This window comes from Scleropages formosus, chromosome 18 (assembly GCF_900964775.1).
Source record: "Scleropages formosus chromosome 18, fSclFor1.1, whole genome shotgun sequence".
In the NCBI taxonomy this organism is placed as follows: Eukaryota; Metazoa; Chordata; class Actinopteri; order Osteoglossiformes; family Osteoglossidae; genus Scleropages; species Scleropages formosus.
Window position 1 is genome coordinate 10656091 of NC_041823.1, and position 27784 is coordinate 10683874.

Consider the following 27784-nt stretch of genomic DNA (forward strand, 5'->3'; position numbering starts at 1 on the left):
GCACAGAATCAAATGAGCTTCAGCCAATTCCATAAGTCACAAGGGTGTCATCCATGAGCTGTGGCTAAATAGACTCAAAGAAGGGGAGGGAGTGGTGGATTTATGAAGGAGTCAGAAGCCATGGATGCAAAAGGGTCCCAAACATTAATTTTTAAGCTATACTTGACCTGTGGGATGGCATTCAGCAGTTCTGAGGGACAGTGAGTTTGTGCCACCATGTCAGGGTCAAGACTGCCAAACGATCATCAGAGAATTCAGGCTACCTATTTACAGAAGCAGCGCACATTTTTACTGTTCCGTTGCACGATACCCTCTGCAACAAAATGCAAGCCCATAAAGTCCAGAATTTAAAACATGTACTTTATTACCTTTTATTAACAATAAACTGAAGTGGGTTACTTCCAAGGCAGGAGAAAATGTTATGGTATCCCAAGACACCCAAAGTACAGCTGCCCAAACAACTAAGTAGGACATGATTTCGGTGCACCCAGCAGTAAAACAGGTCCAGGTTGATCAACTTTTGACCCAGACCTGGTTGCATCTTCTGCACACAAAGTCTTTCAATGTTATTCAGTGTGACTGGACACCATGGGTGGGTGGGGCTAAAATATTAAACCCAGAGAACTTTATATTAGACCTTGTAGAAAATAAAACTTCATTATAAAAACAGCCCCCCACAGACAAATACACACACCTATTCCCCACTCTCCCAGATGCATGGGGTGGTTTACAGGGGGATATTCACAATGAGATAATCTATACATAAAGTTATCAAATTATACATGGCAGGTGGAAAAAAAAAATTCAACAATTTCACTTTATGTCCATATGGGTGCACACTTAAGAAGATCCACCAACCATTATGTTATGTCAACTGCAGTAGGAGTGGCTTTGATGGTCTAGGCTTGAGGTGGTCATTGAATGGACCAAAGAGCATGATTGAGGATGGACTACAAGTGGCACTGATGCTCTTGGAGTGGGGATGTCGTTGACTAGACCAAAGAACACGATGTAGGATGGAGTACAAGTGGGACTGAGGCTCTTGGATGAAAGTGGACATCAAGTCAACCAAAGATCAGGATTGAGGATGGGCTACAATGTTGCGCTGATACCCTTCTTCGACTGAGGTGTCATCGAGTAGACCAAAGAACAGGATGTAGGATGGACTATGAGTGGAACTGACACTCTTGCTTGGGTGGTACACCAAGGAACAGGAGCAACGAGGAAGGGAGGAAGATGTCAATGCTCTTGGATTGGGTTGGTCAATGACTAGACCAAAGAAAACAGGATCGAGTATGATTGGCATTGATGCTCTTGAAAGTATGAGGTCAATAAGAGGAAAGAACAGGATGATGGATGAGTTGCACTAACGGTCTTTGGGGTTAGGGAGAAGTCACCAAGTAGACAAAGAGGAGGCTGCAGTACTGACCAACGGTGTTACCGAGAGCCAAATTGTCGCTGTGGGGGCAGTGATGTGGAAACATCCAGGCGCGTACAGTGCACTTTGGTGAGGTGTGCTGCCCCAGTTGTCGACTTTTGTATGCTAAACAGCCAGCACTTGGGTTTTGTTTTTAAAAAACACAAATGAAATTCAAGAGGCATGTCTTTGACAGCCCTGAGCTGAAGATGCATCCTGGAGAAGAGCACCCTCCCCTCCCCTGTTGATAGACAAAGCACTTTGTTTCAGACTTATAGGGTTGCAGTCCAGATTGCCTGGTTGCCATTGGTTCGTTTGTCAACTTTTGTCTTCCGGCAGCAGCAGGTCATGGGGGTCACATGATGCAGCACTTGTTCTTGTGATTGTGAGGGTCCTTGAAGCGCAGTCTCTGCTTGGGCCGGTATTTCTCCAGGTAGGTCAGCTGCTTGCTGTTGATTGCACCCCTGCGCTTCCTGCAAGCGGGAGAAATGTTCAGTTCACTTGTAAAAGATCAGGGAAGGGGAATAGATATTGCCTTCAGCTGACGTTCTACAAAGATCCAGATTCATAGTAATGAAATAGTCTTGTCACCTTAGGGTAATTGTAAGGTGAAGCTGAAGACCCAACAGAAAGTGAAAGCCATCGTTGAGTGAACGTACACTTACTGTCTAATAAACTGTATGGCATCTTCATACTTCATCCCACTTTCAATGAGCGCCAAGGCCACCAGGACCGGCGCTCTGCAGGAATCGACAGTAAAAACAGCAGTCAAAGCCAGTTTCTACTCTACATTAATCCTCCGCAACATCCACCACCGGGACACAAATACAGCTCTACCTGAACTGCAGACAACGAATATGGTGAAAGCTACTGTACGTTAACCAGGCTACATTTCCAAAAAAAGAAGTCATACCTTTACTTCCGCAGCGATCGATTAATTCTCGGTTCTCACTAACCTGCTTGATTTAGTGGTAACTGTCCAAAGGGACCGAGGTTTGTACACAACGCCACAGCGACTGACGTGGTTATGCAGCTGGCCAATTTTGAGCTGCACCAATTCAGGGCAAGTACCTTGTTTCAGGGTACTACAGCAGAAGGTGGGACTCAAGCCTCATCCCCCCTTAAAAAGCATTGGCTGTAGCTGGCAACAACGTGAACATCACATCCTCTCCAGCCAAACTGGGACGTGCTTATTGCTGACGGATCACGGATTAGAGCAGCGCTCCTTGTACCATGTGCACATCTGCCTGGCTTGCTTCTTCACACAGCGGTTCCCTTTTCAAAGCTGGAGCGTCTACGTTAAAAGCTCGAGACCGACTTTCACGGTCGAGGAAGGGGGGTGGGGGGGGGGGGGTGCGAGTGTTACCCATTTAGTTCCTGAAAGCATCTTCAATGACATTTTAGCGGCTTCACAGCTCACAACAAGTCCGCGGAGGGCTGATTGATGAGGTCTTCGCAAAAGCCTTTCAGCTCAATCAATACTACATTAACACCAAACCAAGAGTGAGGAACAAAAAAAAGAAAAAAAAAGAAAGAAGGTCCAAGAAATTTGTAAAGTCCTAGCTCGTTTCGATACCTAATAAGGAATGAGAAAACGCTGCTGTCGTGATCTCTGAGCCGTTACACTGTTTGGTTTGGATGCTTTTCCTAAAAGGAAAGGGATAACCAAAACACTACCAAAAAAAAAAAACGAAACAAAAAAAAAGCAGCGCTTCGAAATGAAGAAAGATGGGCATCGTGAACCTGTCAAAAACGACGTGACACAGAGTGCGCCTTCCGGAGAGTCCTTTCCAGTCGGTCTGGGCTCCGGGCTCCTCGCGCAGCCATTTTTAAATGGCTCCGAAGAGAGGGCTACCCGATGCCACAGAATGGTTCCCATCTGAGTAATATCAAAATAAATAAGTGAAATTAAGGCAGCCTTGGAAGCCTGACAAGAACAGCGGAGAGGTCCCCGGGGAGGGGTGAACGTGCGTCAGAGATTGGGCTTTACCAGCCTGAGGAAGGGAGTGCTTTTGGCAAGGCTGGGATGGGATGGGGACAGGGAGGGCCCTCGGATGTGCCGAAGCCCAGCTGGCCCAGAACGATTAGAACCGACGGCACCGCGCAAATGGGTAATGAATCGCACCCCCCCTCTCCCCGATTACCATTCAACGGAGGGTCTCCCTTTCCAGAAATAAACGTAAATAAAATCAGCGGACGCACAATTAAAAGACCTTTACGTCCCCTGAGCCGACAGGCCTTTTAGAGGAGCAATTAAAACCAGAGCTCACAAGACCTTTCCTGCTGTTTTCTTTTACACCCCCTTTAAAAGTGCGCGCACCCTTTATGCTCCGAATGGCGATCGAGGGAAAACTGGCAAATGCCTTCTTTCGTTGCCACCCGATACTGGCTTAACTCGGCAGGAGAGCAAAGCGAAAGCGAGCGCAACCACGCGCTCACCTGCCCAGGCCTGCCACGCAGTGCACCGCCACACAGCAGCCGGGGTCCTCGCAGAACTTGCTCTTCAGCAGATCCAGCCAGTCCTCCACAATCTTGGTGGGAGGGGGGGCGCCGTCGTCAAAGGGCCAGTCCTGGAGAGGGGAGACACGGGAAAAGAAATGCAGTCGACGACGGGACGAGAGGGTCCGTGATGCTTTAACGCAGAGGTCCCGCCGCCACGATGGACCCAGGAAAGATGCGCCCGGAGCCGAGATTCAGCCCGGACGCGCGGCAAAACGCAGTCGCTTAAGGCATCGGAAACACGAGCACACGTCACAACGAGGGCTAGAGTGCGGCGCGGCCCTCTTGGATGAGCCATCGCCAAGTGCGTAGGAGACCGGAGTGACGATTCACTTTCTCAGCCGTCGGCACTCATCTCCGCAGACACGTGGAAACACATTAGTGTCCACAAACCAGTCCTGACAGCAGTCACATGTTCCAAACCCTTCTCAGAAACATGCACAGTATCAACATAACCACACCTGACTGACATGCTGAGATTTTCCTTAATTGCTAGTGTTAATATGTGTAGACAGCTGGTAGTACAGTGGTTAGAGTTACTGCCTTTGAATCCAAAGGTTGTGGGTTTGATCCCCACCTCCGGCTTGAGCGAGGTACTTCCCTTAAACTGCTCCAGTAAAGTTACCCAGCTGTATAAATGAATAAATATTTGTAATTATAAGTAGCTTTGGAGAAAAGCATCAGCCAAATGAATAAATGTGTATATTGTGCACTACAATTAATCAATATTAATTCAAAGAAATGTGGAGTAAAAGCATTGACAAAAAAAAGATAAAAGCTTCAGCTGACTCTTCTAATCTTGTGCAATGAACACAAATTACTAGAGCGCTCACTAATCCTCACCGAGTAGTGGCATCTTTAGAGCCATTAGGAGGTGGGCACGGGGCACAAACGTTGTGGCTCTCAAATGACCTCTGGGGTTTTTTTTTTTTTTGGCTAATCCTGTGTTGCAGCCATGTAGTAGTGGGGGGGGCCGGGGGTGGTACTATAAACAGCACTTCAAGAGCCCAGCTGAGGACGAGTCCTTGTCCATGTGCTGATACAGTAACGGTTGAAATTGTGAGCATACTTCCTGAAAACCAGTGTCCCCCCCCCCCCCACACAGCGAAGCCACTTGTACGGAGCGGAGTCACGGCGAGCCGGAGCCTAACCCGGCAACGCAGGGCGCAGGGCTGGAGGAGAGACACCCAGGGCGAGACGCCAATCCGCCGCAAGGCACCCCAAACAGGACTCGAACCCCAGACCCACCGGAGAGCAGGACCCGGCCAAACCCGCCGCGCCCCCGTACCCCCGCCAGCTTTTCCGACATGAGGAATTTGGTAAAGCGCGATCATCAGCCCCAGTCCTCTCAGCTCATCGACAGCAGTCCTCAGGACACCCGCACGTTACTTTGCTTTCGCTCTCCTGTCCAGTTTGACGAGGTGGACCGACACCATCCTTTGGTACAGCGTGTACGTGCCACCTCGATTTAGCACGTATGAAGGTCGCAAGTCAGAGCTAACTACGTCCAAGTGGCGCTTGCAACACGTACGACTTTAAAATACCCGCCCTCTTCTGATGTTACATGTAGTTCTGGAAGATAAACACTGCAGACAGGTAAAAACAGAGCCAAAGAAACAAAGACCAGTTTTCCAACCATCGGTTCACCACATCAGTCCGAGTAGCGTCTCTCTCTCTCACACACACACACACACACACACACACACACACACACACACACACACACACACACACACCCCTTTTGATCTCCAAAGTGCGTAAATGTGTTGGTGCACAAAACGGTGTAATTTCATTTCAAATATAATCCCGCATTTTCCTAAAACTCAAAACCGTACATGGCGTTCAAGAGGACACTTAATAAATTACAATCTAAATAAAACTAAATATAAATATCTGAGCGATCGGATTAAAGAAAAGGGTACAACGCATAACGGGCAAAACCCCAAAGAACCTTGGGAGGCTCTCTAGCGGGGACTCACGGGAATCCATGTGAGTAAAAATAACTTAAATCCTCTAAGAGGTTAACGGGCCCGGCTCGGAATGTCAACAGCAAGCTATTAATTCCACTTGGCGGCGCGGTTCGAGGTGCTCGTTGCCGGGCCCTGGGCCGAGAGCCCTGCAGCCGGTGCCAAACCGTGCCGGACGCGGCCGCCCGGATCCGGGTCCGTGCACCTGGCGCTCTTGGGAACGGAGACCGTCCTGCGAGTGACGGACACCGGTACCACCCGTCTCGCACCGATACGCAGGGTTAATATCCCCCGTCTGCAGCTCAGCCAAAGTTAAGACCCGAGCGGGGGTGTGGTGGCGCGGTGGCGCAGCGGGTTGGACCGGGTCCAGCTCTCCGGTGGGTCTGGGGTTCGAGTCCCTCTTGGGGTACCTTGCGACGGACTGGCGTCCCATCCTGGATGCGTCCCCTCCCCCTCCGGCCTTCCGCCGTGTTGCCGGGTTAGGCTCCGGCTCCCCGCGACCCCGTCTGGGACAAGCGGTTTCAGATGTCTGTGTGTTAAAACCCGAGTGATTTCATTTACAAATATTCTTTCCCTCCAAAGCAACTTGAGTCCCCAGTTTATTTACATGTTTACAGAGCCAAGTAGTTCTTACTGGAGTAATTCAGGGTAAGTACCTTGCTCAGGGGAACTACAACAGGAGGTGGGATTCAAACCTGCAACATCTGAGCCCAAGGCCAGCAGCTTTAACCACCGGACCACCTTCCGCCCCAGAGACATTTCCACACGAGCGTAGCGCGTAGGGATGACGCTCCATGAGCTCTCCCGCTGAAGGCCACCCGCCTGCGTGCGAAGCAAGAAGCTCCAGAGGTGGGGAGAGAAGCGGCTGCGATCTCGACTGCTCCATTCGCCCCGTGAGACCGATTCCCGAGCGAGCGCACATCTTTGCGGTAGTCCCCCACCGGGGAAAGGGGAGACCGCGGCGCGAGAAACGGCTCCCATGGTAACCGGGAAATGTTGACGGGACAAACCGAAAACACATGCAGCGCCTGGAAGCAAGGGGTAGTCGGATGTCTGGGTAGGAGGGAGGGAGGGCGAAGGCGAACGACGCCCCGCCGCGGGTGACGCCCTCACCTGGCCGAGCCGCGCTTCCACCGAGAACAGATGTTTTAACGACGCTACGCCCGCTGGCAACGCACATCAGCTGGAAATCGCCGCAATACGGTTCTCCGGTCCCGCCGGATGCCTTTGGGGACGGGGGCGGGGACGGCCCGAGCATGTAAGACCCCCCCCCCCCCGCCTTTCCACCCGCTCACCGTCACCAGCTCCGAAGGGCACCACGGAGGGCCAGAAGTTTCAGGTGAGCAGCTTTTCTACTGCCCAACAGGGGGTCATAACCACTTTTACTGCGATACCCATTAAAAAACCGGGAATATGAAGACACCCCATACGGTTTAAAGCGTTGGAACAGGAGTCGGCCGTTTTCCCCACTCACCATGACGGTGATCCCGTCCTTCTCCAAGGGCGTTTTATCATAGGTGACTTCGCACACTCGAACCACCGTCGTGGCACCGTACTTTTTCAGATCCTGAGAGGGAGAATGCAAGAAGTGTGTGTACGCTGGAGTGCGGTTCTCACATTTTATAGTTTACAAAAAAAAAAAAAAAAAAAAAAAAAGCGGGGGAATAACCATGCAGCTCTAAACCATTGAGTTTTGAATTGTAAAATAAATAAATAAATAAATGAGAAAAATGGCACAACCCACACATCTCTCTGTACTCTAGAATTTGCCATCATTCTCCTTACCCCATTTTTATCTTCGCAACGCGACGACGGCCCTGCAACGGTAAGCGTCCGCGGGGCAACGAGAGGCACGAGGCACAGATGATCCTATAAGACCCTGCTTGGTTTCACACACGTCCCAGCGAGTCGTGGGGTTCGTTCATTCACAGTCATCTTTTATCCACTACCTTCCTATTTATTCATTTAATCCCTCTCCCCCCCAAAAGTGACTCAATGTTAAGTTACACACAATGATTTACCCATTTATACAGCTGGGCAATTTGCACTGGAGCAATTTAGGGTAAGTTCTTTGCTCAAGGGTACTACAGGAGGAGGTCAGATTCGAACCTGCGACCGTCGAGTCCAAAGGTGACCGCTCCGACCACTACGCCATCTACAGCCCCTTATCCAACGCAAAGATCACACAACCACTGTGCTTCCTTCAGTGGGAATATTCCAGAAGTCCTTCGTACGGCGCCCCCCGGGCCTCACCTCGATGAACGTGCTGAGGGTGGCGTTGGTTGGGTTGTGCGTGATGAGGAAGCGCATGTTCTTGTAGCACACCTCCACCGGGGCGGGCCGGTTCATCCTGGCCATGGCGGTGTCGACGGCCACTCCCCGCAAAGGTCACCGGCGAAAGGGGCCAGCTCCCGAAAGGCGTCCCCCGCTTCGCGCCCAAGGGATACGGAGCCACGACACTCAACTCAACGGCGCCTGCAACAAGCGGGGGGGGGAGGGGGTATCGCGCCGTCCCCGCGGGTCTTGCGCGGCGTACAGTCCGACGTGGGGGAGAGCTGAAGAGGAGGGGGCGAGAGCGCGAGCGCCGTCAGCAGGCTTCCTGTAGCCAAAGCGGACGCGCGCTAACCCATTGGCGTCTCGGCGGGCCTCGGTCAGAAAGGCGGGCGTCAGAGCCCTTCTCTCGCTCGCATTCAGGCGACGGGGGGGCAGATCATCCTCCTCCTCCGAAGTCAGGCGGCGAGATGCTGAGTGCGGCAGCGGTCACCAGCGGGCTGGCAGAACGCCATCAACAGGGCAGCAGCCAGACAGCAGGACTGTAGAGGAGAGGGATAGTGGGGGGGGGTTAGGGGACACAGAACAGTCCACACACACACACACACACACACACACACACACACACACACACACACACACACACACGTCAAGTTCATGCACAAATACTTAGCGACAAACAGCACAAACTCATTTAAAACGCATTTTTCCATTCTGGAAATCGACCCGTCGCCGCTCTCCATCGGGGCCAAACGGAGAGTCCAGGTGAGAAGTGCCGGACAGACCGTCTATAAATGTCCTCGGTACTAAATCAGTCAACTTCAAAGCTATTAAAGGAGCTCCATGTATTGCAAGCCAAGTTATGGATATGGAAACAACCATGTCTGTTCATGATAAAAATACCGCTGTACATCTCAGGAACACTTATTACGGTTAAGACCGCTGAGTAAGACGTATGCAAGTAAAAATAGCCTCACACTTTTTTATGTTAGTCGTAGATGGAGGTAAACTCCTCTTAGTTGTAAAGACAGACACACACAAAATCCCACTACCAGCAATTAAAAAAAAAAATAAAGCGCAGACAAACGTCCCAGAACACGGCACCAATCATAAGAGAAGAGCGGGCGGTAAAAAAAGGTGCCGTTCGCCCCACGTCCTACCTGTCCTAGCGGTCGGAGGGGGGGACGTCCGAGTCTCGCTCCCCTCCGCTCATCTGAGCGGCGCGTGCGAAAGCAAACGCGTTCTTCACCCGGTGCGTGCAGAAGCGCCCGGCAAAGACGAGCGTACGGCGTCGGACAGCGTTCGCGAACTCCAGCGGGAATAAAGCTGGGGACACGCCGATCCCGTCGCGGTCCCTAACCCCCTCCCGCCTTGGCGTTACCGCACCGACAACAGTGGAACACTGTCGCAAACAAACACACCCTTAATGCTCTTACAGGCCAGGGAGCCCCCACCCCCCCCCCAACCCCCGATCCTCCCACCAACCAGCCCCAAAAATAGTCCCGCCAATAAGTGTAATAGGTAGGAAGGCCGGCGCGTTACACAACACGACACACACATTTCATTATGCCGCCGCTCGCCTTTCCCGCCGCATTAAAAATAAACGGCATTAATTCTTCCGCTCGGTTCAGACGAGCGGCTCCACCGGACCCGCGAGGAGCGCGACACGCCGGTGGCGAGCGGGCGAGCGAGCGGGAACAACACCTTACGAGTTCGCTCGCCGCTCCGCTCCAGCAACAAACGAGGCGCCATCGATGAGGAGAACATCGAACGCTCACCTTCCAGTCACTTTCAAAGACCCAAAGTGCACCCAGTACGACCTAGCTGAAGCAGACCCGTTACCGGATTTCCCGTTACAGCCCAGGCTGGGTCCCTACAGGTTCCGTAACATTTTCAGGGCCTGGGGGGGGAGAAAAAGAAATTGAACCGAGAAAAAATTCAAATTGCATATCAAAAACGTAATTCCACAGCTTCCAGGCATTTATGAAGTTCTTTCTTCAGCGTCTCCATCGGTCACGTGCTTTCGAGTTACGATAAAGTGCATCGTGTCTCAACGTAATTTAAATGGCATTTACTGCTCTCTGCACTTTTCAGACTGGAAGTGTGTAGGGCGAACAAACAGCAAAGACATCCAGTCCTGAGCAACTTTTACAAGTGTAAAAGTCCATATAGTGAGGGGCTGCACATAGAGCTGCTCATTGAAGCTCCATGCATTTTAATAAAGGCAGCAGAGCGAGGTTCAAACCCAGTCCAGTCTGCGTTCGCATAGGTTTCTACTGGGTGCTCTGGTTTCCTCCCACAGTCCAAAGACGAGCGTTAATTGTCGACTCTAAATTGCCTTAGCGTGTACATCTGTCCGCTCGTGTGCGTCTGCCCTGCAACTGACTGGCCGCCGTTGATAACGAATAAATCAACATTTTTAACTGAGGTGGAGTTTGTATTCCTCACTGAAATGTCAATTGATCAGTGACTTACTCCTTTCTTACTTACTGCGAAGATGTATGAAAATGTGCATGTTGTCACTGAATGGCAATGCAGCCTTAAGTTATCTGTTATGACAGTTATGTACAGTATTATAGTCATTTTCCATAGCCAGACATGAGCAGTTTCCTTTCTTTAAGGAAAACAGGCCTAGATGATTTCTCGAAGTCTGCAGATAGGAAACGAATGACTGAATGAGAGAATGTGACGGGGGAGAAGCGATGCACATCTGCTTGGTGAACCCCAGGGAGCAACATTGCAGAAGACCGCGAGGTCCGTGAAGAGACGGGATTACTGATTGAGCAGCGTGTAACACACACACACACACACACACACACACACACACACACACACACACACACACACCACCTTATGGGATTGTGGACCTGTACCACAGTAAGAACCAGGGAAAGCCCATATGGTTCACACCAGATAACACCACCCCACGCAGCATCAGATCCGCGAACAGCCTCGGGTTTGGGGCGTCACTGCTCCACGCTAACCAGTCTTGTTCTGCCACCCCACCCCGAAGTACATCGCTGGGAAATCAATGTGAAGGCGCGTGTCCCCCCCACCCCACCCCACCCCACCCCACCACCTGCTGGCTAAATATAACAGTGCCAGCTGCTCACCAATAAATTTAGCACGGCTGGAACTAGAAGCACCGGGAAGTTTGAGTGCGTCGGGAACACGGTAGGCCGAGCACGAGGCAGTCACGCAAACGGGGCGCGACCTCAGGACACGGGCAAACTTCATTTTGCAACCGCTGTGGAACGTGAACGCTGCTCTTAAAGCGGAACCGGTTCGTCGGGTTGCGAGAAGCTGGTAGCTGCTCGCATGCATACCGCTATGGGCCTTTTAGTGCCAGCAGTTCAGAAAACCAGTCATTACACTACTGGTCTCTGCAGATGTGCCACTACCTCGGTAACACGGTAAACCCATAGAGACGTTTTACACTCTCCAGATATTCCATCAAATTCGGCTGGAAACTTGTAGACTCAAACTTGAGATACACCTCTGGATGACGCATCCAGGCACGTGAAGTTCTCCGGAAGTCTCGGCTAACGAATAAAATGGCGATGCTGAAAACGCGGCATGTTAAATACATTGCATGCCTAACCGCTGCTTAAACAAAAGCTGTACTAAGTACTACCTCAAGCAGGACGGACGATTACCGCGCTGCAAACACAGCACTTCTGAGAGGCCCCGTAGGACATCTGGGGGTCTTACGCCAACGTGGTAAAGTCCTAGTTTGAAAACCTTCGGTCGTTTCTGTTGTACGAGCGCCGCTGCAAGCGTCATGCAATTTCCTTCGGGATCAATGAAGAACCCATCTATCATTTCCCTTTGGGATCGATAAAGTTCTCTACCGTTCTATACTAAATCTGCTTGCTGCCGCACTTACAGCAGCTGAGGTTGGTGTGAATGAGGACCCAGCTGTAAGAAAAATGGCCAAAACTGACACATGCTAGAAACCAACATTTGCAGTGTGATTTAATAACTGCTCATAAGATACATGACACAGGGTAACGGGTATATTATCAGTTCATTGCCCTTCTATGAAGAAGAGCGAGCACTTTCAAAATTAACTCAAATGAAAGGCACTGATTGAAGCTGCCTGACAATCCAACCCATCATTAATGCAAGGGTTTCGTGATTAATCTTTACTTCGCCCTGCACCTATACCCGTGTCCTCAATCATTTCTCACCATGTGAGAAGTCTAGTACTAAGATGTTTGAACTGTGCTATTCCTTCAGGTGGCAAGTGCTGGAATACAGTGTACAGAAGGGTACTCCAGGACATTTATTACAACTTCCTGGAACAAAGCGAAGCGCTGACAAGTCTTTCAGTATGTCCTGCTCCCAAGGAGCAGTGCTTTTAAAATGAGATCGATGATAAGTAAATGTTATGCGTTCTGCGACCCTTGTTCAATGTCTGGCGGAGGGGGATTCGGCAGCTCCGAGGGAAAGAGGGAACCAACTCCACCTCACCGAGAACAAAAATGAGAAGATGCACACTTTCAGTTCAGCACCTCTCATATTCATGGGACCACAAAGGTGCAGGAGTGCAGCTGTCTGGCTGTGGTGTTTATTCTAAACACAGTTAAAGTACAAAGCTCTCTAAATAAAGAAGAGCGTTTGCCTCGGGTTGACGGAACGAGCGGTGCCTCACGATGGTCGCTAAGTACCGAGCGCTTCATCACCGCATCGGTCATTTTGTGAACGCTCCCGAAAGCGTAAGGGAACGGACAGAGGGTCACTGCGCCGGTTACTCTGCGGAGAAAGACAAACGTCACCGAAACAAAGCGTACGAGGAAAGCGCATAACGTTGTAGACAGTCCTGGGAAACTGTTCCGCTGCCCTCAAGGAGTGCCGCACAACAAGCTACCACCACCATTCATTCTGAGCCCCGAACTACATAGAAAAACACCCCGTTGGTCTACACCATGACGACTCTTAGAGGAACTCAGGATTCCCCACTACGGCTGTATCACCGAACCTTGAAGAACAGTCAAGGAAACGTTTCAACCGCTGCCCGAAATGCTCGTTGCAAGTTTCGTCAGAGCGCGACCAGAACTTCAGCGGATTTCGCACAGCGCCTATTCAACTACGATTTCCTCGAGATGCATCATCCGAACACCCGGAACTGCGGGAAGGATGGTCAACAGATCTGCGATTAACGCACCCCGAGATCAGGATCCACCAACGCTGCTGGCAAAGATGACTATTCGCGCAGCAAGAGCTTTAATCAGAACCTCTGCGTAACAACAGCGCCGATGTCCTGGGTTTACTTCTCGCTAATCCGTTTCGTTTGCCTTCGCTGCCCTTCTGCAGAACCCTACTAATGGGCTTTAAGCAGAAACACCGCAACGGAGCTCCATCTCCAGGTGGGAAGCTAGAATCGCGCACACGGTTAAGTTAGAGCAATGCCTCTGGAGCATTACTCTGATGGTTGAAACAGTCAGACTTCACTCCTTCCAGAGAGAAACTCACCAAAAAGGATCCTACATGCCTCCTTGTACTGTGGGCTTGAGGAAAACACCAGAAGTGTCTTTGGATTCAGGCGTAAAAGTGCTTTTAAGGACACATCCATCTTACATCAGTCACTTCAAACGTGACTATATATCCGTCCAAAAGCTAAGTAATATAGAGACGACCGAAGAAGACACTCGATAGGAGGGTTGTGCCATTCCTGGACGGTCACATGGGGGGGTGAAAAATTGCATGTTGGTGTGTGTCCACATACACACTTCCAAGATCACCCCCCACCCCAAGACAGGGGACAATAATACCGGGTTAACAAAATGTTTCACTTTTTTTTGGTGTTAAACAGACGCGCGGTGGGTTTCGCCTGCACCTGCTCTGCGGCGGGTCTAGGGTTCGAGCCCTGCTTGGGGTGCCTTGCGACAGACGGGCATCCCATCCCGGGCGCGTCCCCTCCCCCTTCGGCCTCGCGCCCCGCGTTGCCCGGTTAGGCTCCGACTCGCCGCGACCCCGCTTGGGACAAGCGGTCGACGACATCGGTTGGTTTTTCGTTTACATAAGCAGACCGTACACAAGCACTGAAATCCCCGAACGGGACTACCGCATGCATACATACATACATACAATAATCTCGTATTAGCTGCTTTCAAAGAACATTTCATTTATCGATGCTCCCAATCCCTCGGATCATTATGGGATATCTGAGCTGAACTGAAAAACCTAGAACTCTGATAAACTGAGCTTTTAACGTGAGAAGAACCACCACGACTCTTGAGAAACGTCTACTGTAATGCTAAATTGCAAAATGAACAAATACAACAGCTGCCAAGTGAAAAAGGCAAATAATTAGGGGGTTCTGGTCATCCACTTGTATACATGCTGGACCATCTATTGGGGGGGGTGGATTTGCGACAACTGAAAAACCTGTGGGAATCAACAGCTAAAGGTAAACCTTTACACTCATTCACGCAGCAGGGTATATTTACCGTATCGATTCAGAATGAGAACCTCGATCAAGGGCACTACAGCAGAAGTGGGTTTCGAACCGGCGAGCAGAAATTGCAAGCGGCCGTTCCTAAACGCACCATCGCAATACCATCTTCTGACCACCGCGACCAAAAAGACCATCGTCGGCCGGCTTTCCAGAACCGCGCCGCGCGTACAAATGCGCGCGTTCCCCAAAGTGAGCCCGTGATAATATTGAAATATTGATACTAACGATAAGTCTCCAGAAACGCACTTCTCAAGAACCGTCGTGGAAAAGGTGCGTCGGAGGAGCTGGGATGCAGCACATCCCATAAACGGATTAACGCGCAGTTATTACACTAAAAATAGATGCGCTCGACCCCGGCTGTGCGCGGGAGACCTGTGGCTCCCAATAAAAGCGGCGCTCTTAAAAAAAAAAAAAAGGGGCCCTTCTCTCACCCGCGTGGCACGTCACCTCGACTCAGGCGACGGACGTGGAGAGAGGAGAGGAAAAAAAACTCATCTGTTTGGAGACGCCACCGATGCAGAGAAGCTCCGCTCCCATTAGAATCGCCGCGTGTTTTTGGCAGAGCCGTGTACCAACGGTAATCGAAGGAGAGCCGCCGTCACGCTGTAAACAGGGTAAATCTCGCATGTCAAACAACATAAAAACACATCGGATAAAAAGCAGACGCTTACGGGAACGTCGCAACTTTAATCCCTAATGTAAAAACAAACGCTTATACCGTAGTAAGCATTTGAAACGCGCTCTCCGCTCATCTGCATGTCGCGAATCAACCGCATGCAAACAGCGACGATGTAGGACGCTTGGGGAGGGGGGGTTACCCCGTTTTCCCCAGTTGGCCCACACTTACTCCGGCGCGAGCTCCTCGAACCCACGCTCCACAGCGCCTCAGGATCGAGTCGCTAGGCGGTCAACGGTCTCCTCGTCGCCGGCAGCCTGCTCCGTACCCTGGCAGTGCCCCGCAGCGCACACGGGATAAGCCAGAGAGTCATTTGCGATTGTCATTTACCCCTGGATTTACTGCAGGCGGCCCGGCCCGATATAAATAGAAATTTACGCGCCCTGGAGCGCTGCATCCGAAAACCTCTTAACCGTCGGGATCGGCTCGGCTTTGAGCAGCACCGCTCACACTTGCGCTTGCGCTTGCCCAAGTGGCTCCTTCGCAAACCCGTTTACAACAGGGACGGACGGACGGACACTCTGTCAAACGAGTGGAATTGCGAGATATTTACTACAGTCTTAAACCTGCAGGATTCCCCCCATGAAGTGATGATGCCCTACCACACTCTACTGATACCACATCACAGCGCTTTACATTTATTTATTTTATCTCTACAGCAACTTATAATACTGCGCTACTCACACTGATCTACCGGTTTATACAGCTGGGTAATTTTTTACTGCATCAGTTCATGGTAAATACCCTGCTCAAGGGTGCTACAGCAAGAGGTGGGATTTGAACCTGCATCCTTTAACTCCAAGTGCACCACAGTGATGGGGGGGGGGGGGGGAGCTCTGAAACTTAAGTCTGTAACCTCCTCCACCCTCTATATTGAATCTGCTTAGGTAAACGTACTGCGTTTTACACCAAACTGAGGAAGCCACACACTGCTGTAATGAAAGCCCTAGAACCATGGTAAAGTGAAGCATTTCTCCCTTTTTGAGTTTCATATGGCCAAGGAGTCCCGACAGTCACTGCAGAACTCCCAGCATCGACAAACCGCTAACAACCCGGTAACGCAGCATAAATATTCCCACTTCGCTTCATTACTCCACAAAACACACAGACCATCCCCATCCTACCCATCACACACAGTCAAAGCTGTTCAAATACGGAAAGATGGATTTCACCCTCACGCATCTGCCATTTACAGAAGCAAAGCAACGAGAACCTATTGACTGGTAAAACGGAAAGACCCCCCCCAACTCCCCACACACACACACACACACACACACACACCAGTCCTCAACTAGTTACAGTGGGACTGCTGTGGTTGGGTAATACAGTACCAGGGTCCCTGGGGGAGTTCTCTTAATCGCACCCTGGGGGGCCTTCTTGGTACGCAGTCATTTGGTCACGCAAGTTCGACAAACACCATTTCAGCTGCGGTTGTAATCGTTCGAAGACCAGGACTCCTGAACAACAGGCAGCTCTGATGGCAAAGCATCATTTGCGCAAACCGTCGAGGTTCCGCCCACAAGTACCACGTGTTTGGCCAAGAAAGGATTCCCTTCCCAATACAAGGTCTTATTTTCTGGTTTAGCCGATACTCAAACACTAAAATAGGGGAATTATTCATTATTATTATTAAAGCTACGCATGATACTTGGAGCAGTTCAAGTCATGCCCAAGACGGCTGCGACATGCATCCTGACCGGAAATCACAATATTTCAGCTGGGAGTGTAGTGGTCAGAGCTGCAGTCTTTGAACCCGGAGGTCATAGGTTCGCATCCCACCTCCAGCTGTAGTACCCTTGAGCAAGGTACTTGCCCTAAATTGTTCCAGTAAAAAAAACTTACTGAGCTGTATAAACGGGTAAATAATTGTAAATCGCTTTGGAGAAAATAGTCAGCTAAATGAATTATGTAGCTATTCTGTGCTGCCCTTGCTGACCGCACACAGTTAATGCAACAATGCATTATGGGTCAAATCATTTTTATGGAATGCCGGTTTCAGCAAGAGCAGAGAGCGCTTAACAATTGAGTGCAGATGAAGATAATAAAAACTGAAATAAAAGCGATAATGGTAAAAAACAGAGCCAGCTGGCAGCTGAGGAGAGGAAAACAAAAAAAACTCCCCAGCATAAAGAAAGGAGGAAAATAAACCTCCGCAGGTCCAAGTACAGAGCGCCCTTGGAACAACACAGGAGGAGGCGGTGTGCCATACTCCAAAAACCCGTTGTTCCTCACACTGGTGGTTTTTTTTCTGGGGCAGGGGGTGGTTAGGGATCTACCATCACGCAGTAGTTCCGTGCACAAAAAAAAACGGGCAGATGCGTGCGAACAACGGTTTCCAAAATGTTATTTAAATCTCATCGAGCTATTTCTGCCAGCATCCAATATTTGTTGTTTCAGCTGCCCTTTAGCCAAAGCATCTCTCAGAGTTTGGATTTCAAATGAGACGCATTTACACAGCTGGACAACCAACGATGCAATTAAAGATCAGCATGTTCCCCTGCATCGCCGTCCGCTCGGAGACGCCCCTCACGTCAGCCCACCTCCACGAACACTACTCGGCAGCGCTCGCCGGTAACAGACGCTGTCCAAAATACCAAACGTCCTTCGCAAAGGCGGTTAGTGCACGCATGCTTTCTTCACTAGCGCTTTGGCGCCATGAAAACAGAAAAGAAAAGAAAAAAAAAATTCAAACGCATAATAAAACGATACGAATGAATCTGGAACCAGTCCTACTGCTCACATGGCTCGGATACAATAGAGGTTTTCTAGTACATAGCACATTTAATTACTGGTTTGGGAACCGCGTTTGTCTCACGATCGTCACGGAACCGGCTCGGCCCTCGGCTCGCGGTGAGCGCCGCCAACGTTCGCCCGCGCGAAGGCGAGCCGGTAACACGCGGCCCGCGAAGCTTGCCGAGCAGGTAGAGCCTCCGAGACGCGGTCAGGCGCCAGGCGTTCGCCAGGGTTCGACAGCACCGCCGGCGAGAGCGGCAGAACCGCGCACGCCCCCTATGCAAAACGGCCGCTCATTTCCATAAACGCCTCATTTCCATGACATTTGCCTGGCAATAAAGCGGTAGGTTGTGCGAGCGGAAGCCTTCGACTAAATTTCTGAGAAGATCTCTCCCGCGGCGGCACACGACGCAGCTCAAACTCACACGCGGTTACATGTCTATAGATTTAAAGAAAGTCCCTCTAACAACCACTTTTAAAAGCTTGTATCGTTTCAGCTTGCATTGCTCTTTAAACGGCAATAAGTGTAAAATGTGCCGCGGGTGCAAGCGTTGGCTAGAGAGAAGAGCGCCGTGCTGCCAGCACTTTGGAGGAGCACATTTTCGTCTTATGGGTTTTTTTTTTTTTTTCCCTCCCCCCTTTTTCCCCTTCAAATATAGTGAAATTCCCACAACGTGCAGAAGCCAAGTCTGTGAGGATCAGATCCCCCCACAGGAAGCGTTTCCCTTCATTGTGTCTCCGGGCTGTCCTGCCTTGGGGTCGGGGGGGTCGGGAGCTCCCGGGAGCCACCGACTTTGCCGGAACACCCCGTCCGCGGGGTCTCCGTTCGATCCCGACGCACATGCGGTTAACGTGTCACTGGCGGAGCACTGCCTGCGAACTAACAGCGTGGGAAAACTTAACATGGGATGTGTGTGAAATGAGAGGGGGGTTTTAAAGTTAAAGACCACACACCAAATATGAACTGCAACACCAATGGGGATTTTTTTTTTTTTTACCCTGTTCCGACATGAAGAACCTCCTTCGGCTTGCTTCGTTCTTCACCTGCCCTCAGTTCGCACCCGGCTTCAGTCCTCATCCTCCAACGGCAACAGTCCGAGAGGAAACATTGGAAGAGGGAGGGAAACGCACTGAACGCACGCCCTTCCAGCACCAAGGAATCGTTCAGTACGACGCGCATGTATAACATTCAAGAAACAGCCATCAATAATGGAAAAACAATCAGAGCGAACGCTTTAATATACTTCACTCCAGAATGTGTCACAGAACAAGGTGGGGGGGGTTGTTCATGAATAAAAATGTGACTATATTAATATAACACCATGAATACCCCCCCACGCAACCACTGAAACGCGATATACTCTTAGCGTAAATCTTCTTCTTACCCTGTCCACAGCCCATGTGTCCTTCAACACAGGTGATCACATCAGGCAACGCGAAGGGCGCGCAAAACGTCTCATCTGCAGCGGTCGAGCCCTCGACCCGATCCCCGCCGTCACACGCGCTTCTCCAGCGGCTCGCAGCGTCGCATAAATGACCGCACAGAAACCAGCGCGGGCAAAACTGGAGCGCGGAGCGGAGACCGCAGGACCGCCGTCCAAACGGGTCAACAACCGTCCACGGACTTCCACATGGAGCCCCGCTTACAACAATACACTTCCCACCCTGTCCCTCCCCCCCGAGAGAGAGAGAGAGCGAGAGAGAGAGAGAGAGAGAGAAGCCCTGCCAGTGCTGTGATGCCTGAGTTCAATTAGGGAGCCAAAATGCCAGTTTTAAAAGAAGACGGGAGGCCGCTCCTCTGGGAATCATAACCATTTCTTTGGCCGCTGTACAACATGCGAAAGCTCCGCCAGTTCACTTTCTTGCGCTCCCTCTTTAAAGGGCCGTGGAAGCGCGCCAGGAGCAGCCGGCCTGGGGGACGCTCCCATGGAGGCCGTTTCGGGGCATACCTCTCCCCCCGCGCCGCAAGGATGCCGGCCCGCTTGCGTCGAGCGCCACCCGCCGGACAGGTCTCGAAGCGGACGCTACCTCGTACGGGTCCCTACTTTCCGAGCGGCAGCTGAGGAGAGGAAAAAAAAAAACCCCACCAGACAAGTACGTTTCAGAGCGGATGACCGTTTGTGTTTCCGCGTGCGTGAGGTTGTCCTGCGATCCATGCGGGGTGCGCCCCGCCTCCTGCCATGCACCTCTAGGATAGGCTGCGTGTTCACACCCCACGCGTACATGTACAGGAGACGGCCGTCCTGCAGCAGCGTGACGGATCCTCCTAGTCTCCCCGCGCACACGTCCCCCATAAAGCGTGGGCTTAGAGGAAGCCCAAGCCCCGGACCTCCCACGGTGCACGTTTGCATCAGCAGGCTGGATCCAGGGCCATCCTGGGTTCGGAGGCCAAACAGCGAGAAGTCCATCAGCTGCACAGGCAGGAAGAAAACCCTGCCCTCGGGGGGGGGGGGGGGGGGTCACTTTCATTTATCAAAAAATAAGAATGTAGCCACTTTTTTTTTTCCTTTTTAAAATCTGGCACTTTGCTCTAAACCGATTTTTAACATCAGGTTTGTACACCGCCCTACCGAGAGCGATGTCATCATTTATACAGCTGAATCATTCAATGGGGGCATTTCAGGGTAAGTACCTTCTTCAAGGGTGGGCTGAAATTCAAACCCGAGTCCTTTATTTGCGAGGCAACGGCTCCAACTGCCGAAAGCGGCCCGACTCTCTCCTACTTCTACTACATTTCTCACATCCCTCTACCGCTCAACTTCCGAAATTCTTCAGCTGTCAGACGTCCCCTCGTTGACCACATTCACGTCACGTTGAACACGTCAGCAAAGTAAGTCGCGCAGGTTTCCAACGGTACTAGAGGCATGACGCGGCTCATGGGCGCTTGAGCGGCAAGAGGCGCCGACCCCGGAGGGCCTCGCGTCACCGGACCCGCGGAGAGCGCAGCTGTTCGGAGCAAAACCAGCCGCAGCCCGCCTCGCTCTTCCGACTCGCCGGCCCCGTCTCCGAGGAAACGGCGACAAAGACCCGCGGCAATCTTTACTCGCGGTCCGGCGGGAAGTTGAACGAGGAGAAGCCACGTGTCCCGTTCCGTCGGACGCGCCGGAGGACGATCGCTTTCCGTAATCGTTACGAGGGTTAGCCCCTTAAACCCCTTACCGGCGGAGCCGGTGAGGTCAGCGTCACCTCGTCCTACTTCACTGGGCTGCAGCAGCACATCTCACGTGCCGGAGAGCCGGAGGCATCGACACGCCCAATCTAAAATGGTTACAAATGCAGAAATAAGCATGCAGCCAAGACAAACACCCCACCAGAACTGATCCGTGTGACCCTGTTCTCCAGGAACACCTGGAATTTTGTGCGTGCGTCACGTTTATCCATTTATCTGACACTTTCCTACAAAGCGACTTACAACGTTAACCTGCCGACAGTTACTCACCCGTTTCTACAGCTGGGTAATTTTTACTGGAGCAATTCTGGGTACCTAACAAGCGCGAGAATACAGCGGCAGCAGGTGGGATTCAAACCTGCGATATACAAGTCCACAGGCAGCAGCTGGAACCGTTATGCTACTGTGCGCCGCTAACTTTCACCGGGGTAATTTAGGGTAAGTACCGTGTTCAGGGGTACTACGGGAGGAGGTGGGATTCAAACCCGTACCCTTGAAGCGCAAGGCAACGGGAACCGCTACGGCACCTGCTGGCCCAAAATAAACCCAATGCATTTCAATCTACACAAGCAAATGGGGAATAAACAATGCACACAATCCCTAGACGAGAGAAAGCACTCGTGTATTACGTTCACTCACTCACTCTCACACACAGCTTCTTTGCTGACGTGTTTATCGCCAGGATGCTGCAGGCACACGTTTTTATACTTGTACATACACAGATTGTTCCACATAACTATTGGAGACAAGAACTGTCGAGCGGGGCAAAACAAATTCATTTTTCACAGCGTGACGCTCAGGGTGTCCGGTGTCAGCCCAGGGCTCAGCAGCGTCGCGAGGAAGCGGGAAGCCAACGTGCCGAGGGGCCGCGGGGACATCCCTCCCCGGCAGGAACCGCGGGATTCGACGCACAAAGGAAGGTCGTGCGGAAGCGCTTAGAGGGGGGGCCTCTCGGGGAGACGCCGAGTCGAGCAAGTCGGTCCCGGGACGGGTGGGAAAACCGCACTCGGCACCCACCGTATCGCATAGGGGCATCCGGTAGCGTAGCGGTGAAAGCCGCTGCCTCCGGACCCAAAGGTTGCAGGTTCAAATCTCACCTACCGCAATCGTGCCCGAGCAAAGTACTTACTTTAAAATTGCTCCAGTAAAAAATGGCCCAAAAAATGTAAGGAGCTTAACATGAGTTGCTATAGAGAAAAGCATGAGCTAAATGAAGAAGTATAAATGTATTTAAAAGCCCAGCAGTGAAACACACACTAAGAGCACTGTGCGCGTGTGCACAGCATGTATTTCACTGAAAGGGACTGCGGCACACTTTATACAACTGCATTATTCATTGCTGAGCAAACCTTCCGTATCGCAATATAGTTTCAACCACCACAAATAAAAAAAAATATATAATATACACACACACACACACACACACACACACACTTAGACCATAGAAAAATAATTGATGTAAAAAAACCAAAATCACTGCATGTAAAAAAAAAAAATTAGCGATTTTTGTTCATTTTTAAGCGCACCTATAGGTGACTTTACAATTATTGCGATCAACAGCTTGGAACCCAAGGAACACCTCACTCTTCAAACATCCGAACGATGACGCTATTAGTCGAACCCACGTGCCGCAAAGCATTTCGTAAGAACTGTTACTTAAGAAGCACAACAGTTCAATAAAGCGCTAATGCTCCCATTACTGCGGTAAAGGCCCCGCGGCGGACCACGTCAGCCCACTCGCTAATTGGAAACACGTGCAGACCTCACGGAGCGCAGCCTGGCGTGACGCAAGCAGGCGTCACGTGCGTCATTGGGGAGACCCGTGCGTCCCCCTGGACGTCAGGTGAGCGAGGAGCTGCAGAGCAGACGCACCTGGACAACACAGGTGGCACCAAGTACTTTAACGAGGAAACCCAAGCGAACACATGTAAAAACTACACACACCCGAGTGGGACTCGAACCCATAGCCTAGGAGCTGCAAGGCACTAGTACTGCCGAGAACCTGGATACATCAGTTTGCTCCCAGTGCTCTGGTTTCCACCCAGTCTAAAGACACATGCTTCAGCTTAACTGGAGACTCCAAATAGCCCCTCGGGTGTGTGCGAGAAAGAGTGCGAGAGAGAGAATATTCTATGATGAAGGTACCCTGCCTCCCACCGTATGTTTCCAGGATGGGCTCTGAGACATCGTGGCCCTGCTCTGGACACACAGGTTCTTATAACATGTGTGAACAAGAGTGGAATCGGTTAAAATGTTGGGGGGCACAGTGGCACAGCAGGTTTGGCCTGTGCCTGATCTCTGGCGGGTCTGGGGTTCGAGTCCTGCTTGGGGTGCCTTGCGATACCTTGTGACGGACTCGTGTCCCGTCCTGGGTGCGTCGCGTCCCCTCCCCTCCGGCCTCGTGTTGCCGGGTTAGGCTCCGGCTCCCCGTGACCCCGCTTTGGACAAGCGGTTTCGGCCAGCGTGCGCGCGGTTAAAGTGTATCCATTAAAGTAGAGTAGGACTGTGGCAAGAGCCAGAAGGGTCTGTGTGATGATCAGCAATGACTGAGCAACATTTGACAGATTCCACGTCCCTGTTCAAAGCACAGGAGGAAAGAGGGATCGGACCAGATGCGGGTCTTCGACAAAGAAAACCCCAGAACTGCAAACCCACGACGGACTGGCATCCCGTCCCGCGGGCACCCGGGATGGGCGCCGCACCACCCTGACCCTCGTTCGGAGGAATTCAACGCGACGACCGCGAGCGAGCCACCGTCGCACTGCAATTTCAGATTCCGTGCTTCTATAAAAGGAGAGCGCCGAAACACGCTAGGTTGCCAACAATCCTGCTGGCGGTTCGAGGCCAGTCTGAGCCTGTCTGGTGGCTCTCGTGAGCGCTGCGTGCTGCTACATTGAGAGCACGCGAAGGGCCTAATCCCCAGTATACCTGACAAATTACTGACATCCTTGCATAACAGAGCCGTGCAGTCCAGGAACACGTATATGATCTCACACACACACACACACACACACACACACACACACACACTACCTGGTAATAATTAGAGGTATGCACATTCCAAAACGCACAGAGTGCATACTTTGAATGGCGAAGGGCACCACGATCCAGCGGTTAACGTTCATAATCGCTCGCGTTGCGGGAGCCAGAACTCGGCACGAATTCATTCCTGCGGCTTTGCGAGCCGAGAAGGAAATAAGATGCGAGCATCGGACCCGGAAATCGGCTCACCGGATGGAACGCGGCACGGCGCACGAGGTCACGCGGCTCGGCTCGGCTCGCGACGGAGACCCCGAGAGCGAAACGGCCGAGGAGCTCGCCGCATGACCCCCGACCCCCGACCCCCATTCTGTCCCGACCGCAGCCTGTTCGGTAGGAGCAAACCGACCCGGTGACTCCTGGGTCAGGAGCGTGCCCTACGCTCCGGCGTACAACACCACTCACGCACCCCCACCTCTGTGGAAATTCCTTCCAGCAACACGATACAGAAAAACATTGAAAGCGTGATTACAAGTCGCGTACAGCAGACACTCCGTTTCGACTGAACGCAGGGGACAAGGACAAATAAAGCGTACTGGAGACACACACACACACACACACACACACACACACACAATATATATTTACACTTGTGTGTAAACATTTCATTGTATTGCATACAGTGACAAAGTATCTACACAGAATACCCTAATGTTATTTTCATTGGTAGCGTTAGGAAAATGAAATCAATAACCAACATTAAAATACAATGTGTCAGCTGGCTACATTTATTAAAAAATATAGCTCTCTATATATACCGCTATAATATTAAGTAAATCTTTATAGGCGTTAATACTGTTTTAAGTCCCCATGATAAAGGCACCCACTAAACAGAGAGTAATATGCTATGTCTGTTATCAAACATAAGACAAATTCCAACTACATGCTGTAATCTGTCAACCCAAATAGGATCACTGGAGACCACAAGCAGAGCTGGTTATAGAGAGAAGCCCCTTCTTGAGGGAACATCGGAGCGACACGGTGCACCGTCCATCTCGAACCCATCACTGTCCAGCCAAGGTTACTGTGTCTCAATGTTATATCCAATATATATTGGTATGGGTATCTCTAAGGGGCGGCACAGCAGCACAGCGAGTAGCGCTGCTGTCTCACAGCACCTGGATGGTACGGTAGGAGGTGGGTTCGATCCCCGCTCAGTCTGCGCAGGTGTGTATGTTCTTCCTATGTCTGTGTGGGTTTCCTCTGAGTGCTCTGGTTTCCTCCCACAGTCCAAAGACATGCTGTTCAGGTTCACCCATAGCGTGTGAGTGACAGAGAGAGTGTGTTCCACTGATGTATGGATGAGTGACCCAATGCAAATAGTGTATCTAGCAGTGTAAGTCACCCCGGCGAATAAGGCGTGTGGGCTGATAACACAACATAGTGTTCATTGGAAGTCACTTTGGAGAAAAAAGTCTGCTAAATAAATGTATGTAAATGTGACGTTAAATTGGTTTTCTAATGCCCCCGCCTTATGGCGATTTATCCAAAGCAAGCTGTAGAACTTAAGTCATTTATACAGCGGGTTACTTCTACTGTAATAACGCAGGGCAAGTGTCATGTTCAAGCGGTGGGTGTGGGCCTCGAACCTTCAGCGTAGACCTCCATATGCTTAACCTTTACACTACCACTGCTTCAACTCATTTGTTCTTACACCAACATCTGATCTTGCGTTTGCTACACGGTGTGTGCTTGAAGCAAGCGGTCAGTAGCAGAACAACAAGTGCATGAGCTGGAACACATGGAGCAAAGTCCATAACGCAACGTGACCACATTTCCTGGACAACCTGAAGAACAGTTATGAGGATGAGAAGAGAACATGTGGAGAAGACAGACATGATGGAGAACATGATCATGAGAGGTGGATAAAAAGAAATGGAGGATATGAAGATGAGGAGATGAACTGGATGCAGGAGACATGATGAATGAGAAAGGAGGATGAGATGAAAGACAGGGGACAGAAGAGGACGGGGACGTTGTGGATATAGAGAGGAGATAACTGAGAAGATGGAGAACATGAGGGGGGACTGACACGAACAAGAAGACGCACGAACTGGAGGAGATGGGGATTCATCCGATCTCGGACACACTGTCTGACTAACTGACCGCCATTCGTCCTGCAGAGCTGGACCGGTTCGGTCCTCCATCTCGAGCAGGGCAACCCGCTACAGTCCGTACTGCGAATTAACAGCCATATAATATTATAGCAGTACAATCAATCAATGTCCCGAATGTGCCGAAAGTACCGGGCGGCAATGATACTGCGCGCGCACCGAGCGCAACGGGGCAAAGACCACCCACCCCGCGTGCCATATTATAATATTTCATAAGGATTCGCAGAATTATTAGAGCGAGGCAAGCAGGAGGAGGAGGGTCCAACGGCAACAGGAGGGGGCTCGCGAAGCACAGGAGGAAGAGCACGGCGGGGCTCCGCTGACAGCAAACCAGCAGGAACAGCTTTTCCGCAACGAATTAAACTAACAAACACACAGCACTTCGGCGGCGGCGGCGGCGCAATCAGACGCGCGCACTCGGGCTGTTGTGTTGTTAGCAGCCGCCGTTAGCCGAGCAGCGCGCCGCGACACACCACACAGTGCTGCGCTGCCGCTCTCTCTATAATAGACCCCCCCCCCGAGGCCGTGTCCCCGTTCGCACTCGATTCCCCCTCCTCCCCGGTGTCACCGTGTCACACTCACCTGTTCGCCGTCCCCCTCCTAGGCGACCAACACGCCGAGAATCCCGCTCATTGTCCGCCGCTCTCCGGCGAGCCTCCGTTACACCCGCGACTCGGCGCTCAGGGAGCGAGCGCGCTCCACGTGATTCTTTAAGAGCGCGCTGACATTGTAGTCCGGCCCACCGTCGCCATGGCGACACCGCGTCATCGAGCCCCTCGGGCGCCGCGCCGCGCCGCGCGCTGTTTAAAAGTGGTGGCGGGAGCTGCGTCGCCTCGCGCCGCGCCTTCCCTTGTACGGAGGAGACGAAGACGAAGACGAAGACGAAGACGAATAAGAATAAGCCGAGTGCGAGGATAAAACGATAAGAAGAGGAAAGTGCATGGATACGAGGATAAGAAAAAGAAGAAGTCCAAATACGAAGGAACTGAAGTGGAAGAAGAAGAAGAAAGTACGTGACGTCTCAGAACAAAATTAAAAGCCAAGAAGAACATGGAAAGAAAAAAAAGAAATCTGTATTTAAAGCACAGAGTGACTGTCCTGCTCCTGGCAATTCAATCCACCAGGCTTCGCAAAGAAGCGGGCGTTAAAGTGGCTCTGCTAAATTCTCATCATCATGTGCTCATTTAAACTGTGAATTCAATTACCCGGCACACTTCAGCTAATTTATACCAATAATTTATATCATCACTGACAGGGAAAAATATGAATACACACACACACACATTTTCAGAACCGCTTGTCCCATACGGGGTCACGGAGCCTACCCGGTAACACAGGGCGTAAGGCCGGAGGGGAAGGGGACACACCCAGGACAGGACACCAGTCCACTGCAAGGCACCCCAAATGGGACTCGAACCCCAGACCCACCAGAGAGCAGG

At 51.3% G+C, this 27784-nt stretch overlaps 1 protein-coding gene across 4 annotated transcripts; it reads right to left on the bottom strand.

Annotated features, from left to right (window-relative positions):
- Positions 1-342: 342 nt before the first annotated feature.
- Positions 343-27040, bottom strand: ptp4a3b (protein tyrosine phosphatase 4A3b). 4 transcript variants are annotated; one of them, XM_018762950.2, is made up of 6 exons: positions 26928-27040; positions 8137-8696; positions 7358-7450; positions 3857-3987; positions 2083-2157; positions 343-1890 (listed from the first exon to the last, which is right to left on the bottom strand). In XM_018762950.2, exons 2-6 carry the CDS (start codon positions 8239-8241, stop codon positions 1773-1775), a joined length of 522 nt encoding a protein of 173 aa, XP_018618466.1. In that variant the 5' UTR covers positions 8242-8696; positions 26928-27040; the 3' UTR covers positions 343-1772. The 4 variants fall into 4 exon arrangements, with proteins under 4 accessions (XP_018618466.1, XP_018618467.1, XP_018618464.1 ...); XM_018762951.2 differs by lacking the exon at positions 26928-27040 and adding an exon at positions 15462-15556; XM_018762948.2 differs by lacking the exon at positions 26928-27040 and adding an exon at positions 9315-9561.
- Positions 27041-27784: the final 744 nt, after the last annotated feature.

Bases quoted from the DNA above. Each gene is read 5' to 3' on its own strand.
- ptp4a3b (XM_018762950.2), bottom strand. From the start codon at position 8,241: ATGGCCAGGATGAACCGGCCCGCCCCGGTGGAGGTGTGCTACAAGAAC. The intron at 2,158-3,856 runs GTGAGCGCGTGG...CGATTCCTGCAG, and splicing joins TGCGTGGCAGGCCTGGGCAG to AGCGCCGGTCCTGGTGGCCT. The intron at 1,891-2,082 runs GTAAGTGTACGT...TCCCGCTTGCAG, and splicing joins GCCATACAGTTTATTAGACA to GAAGCGCAGGGGTGCAATCA.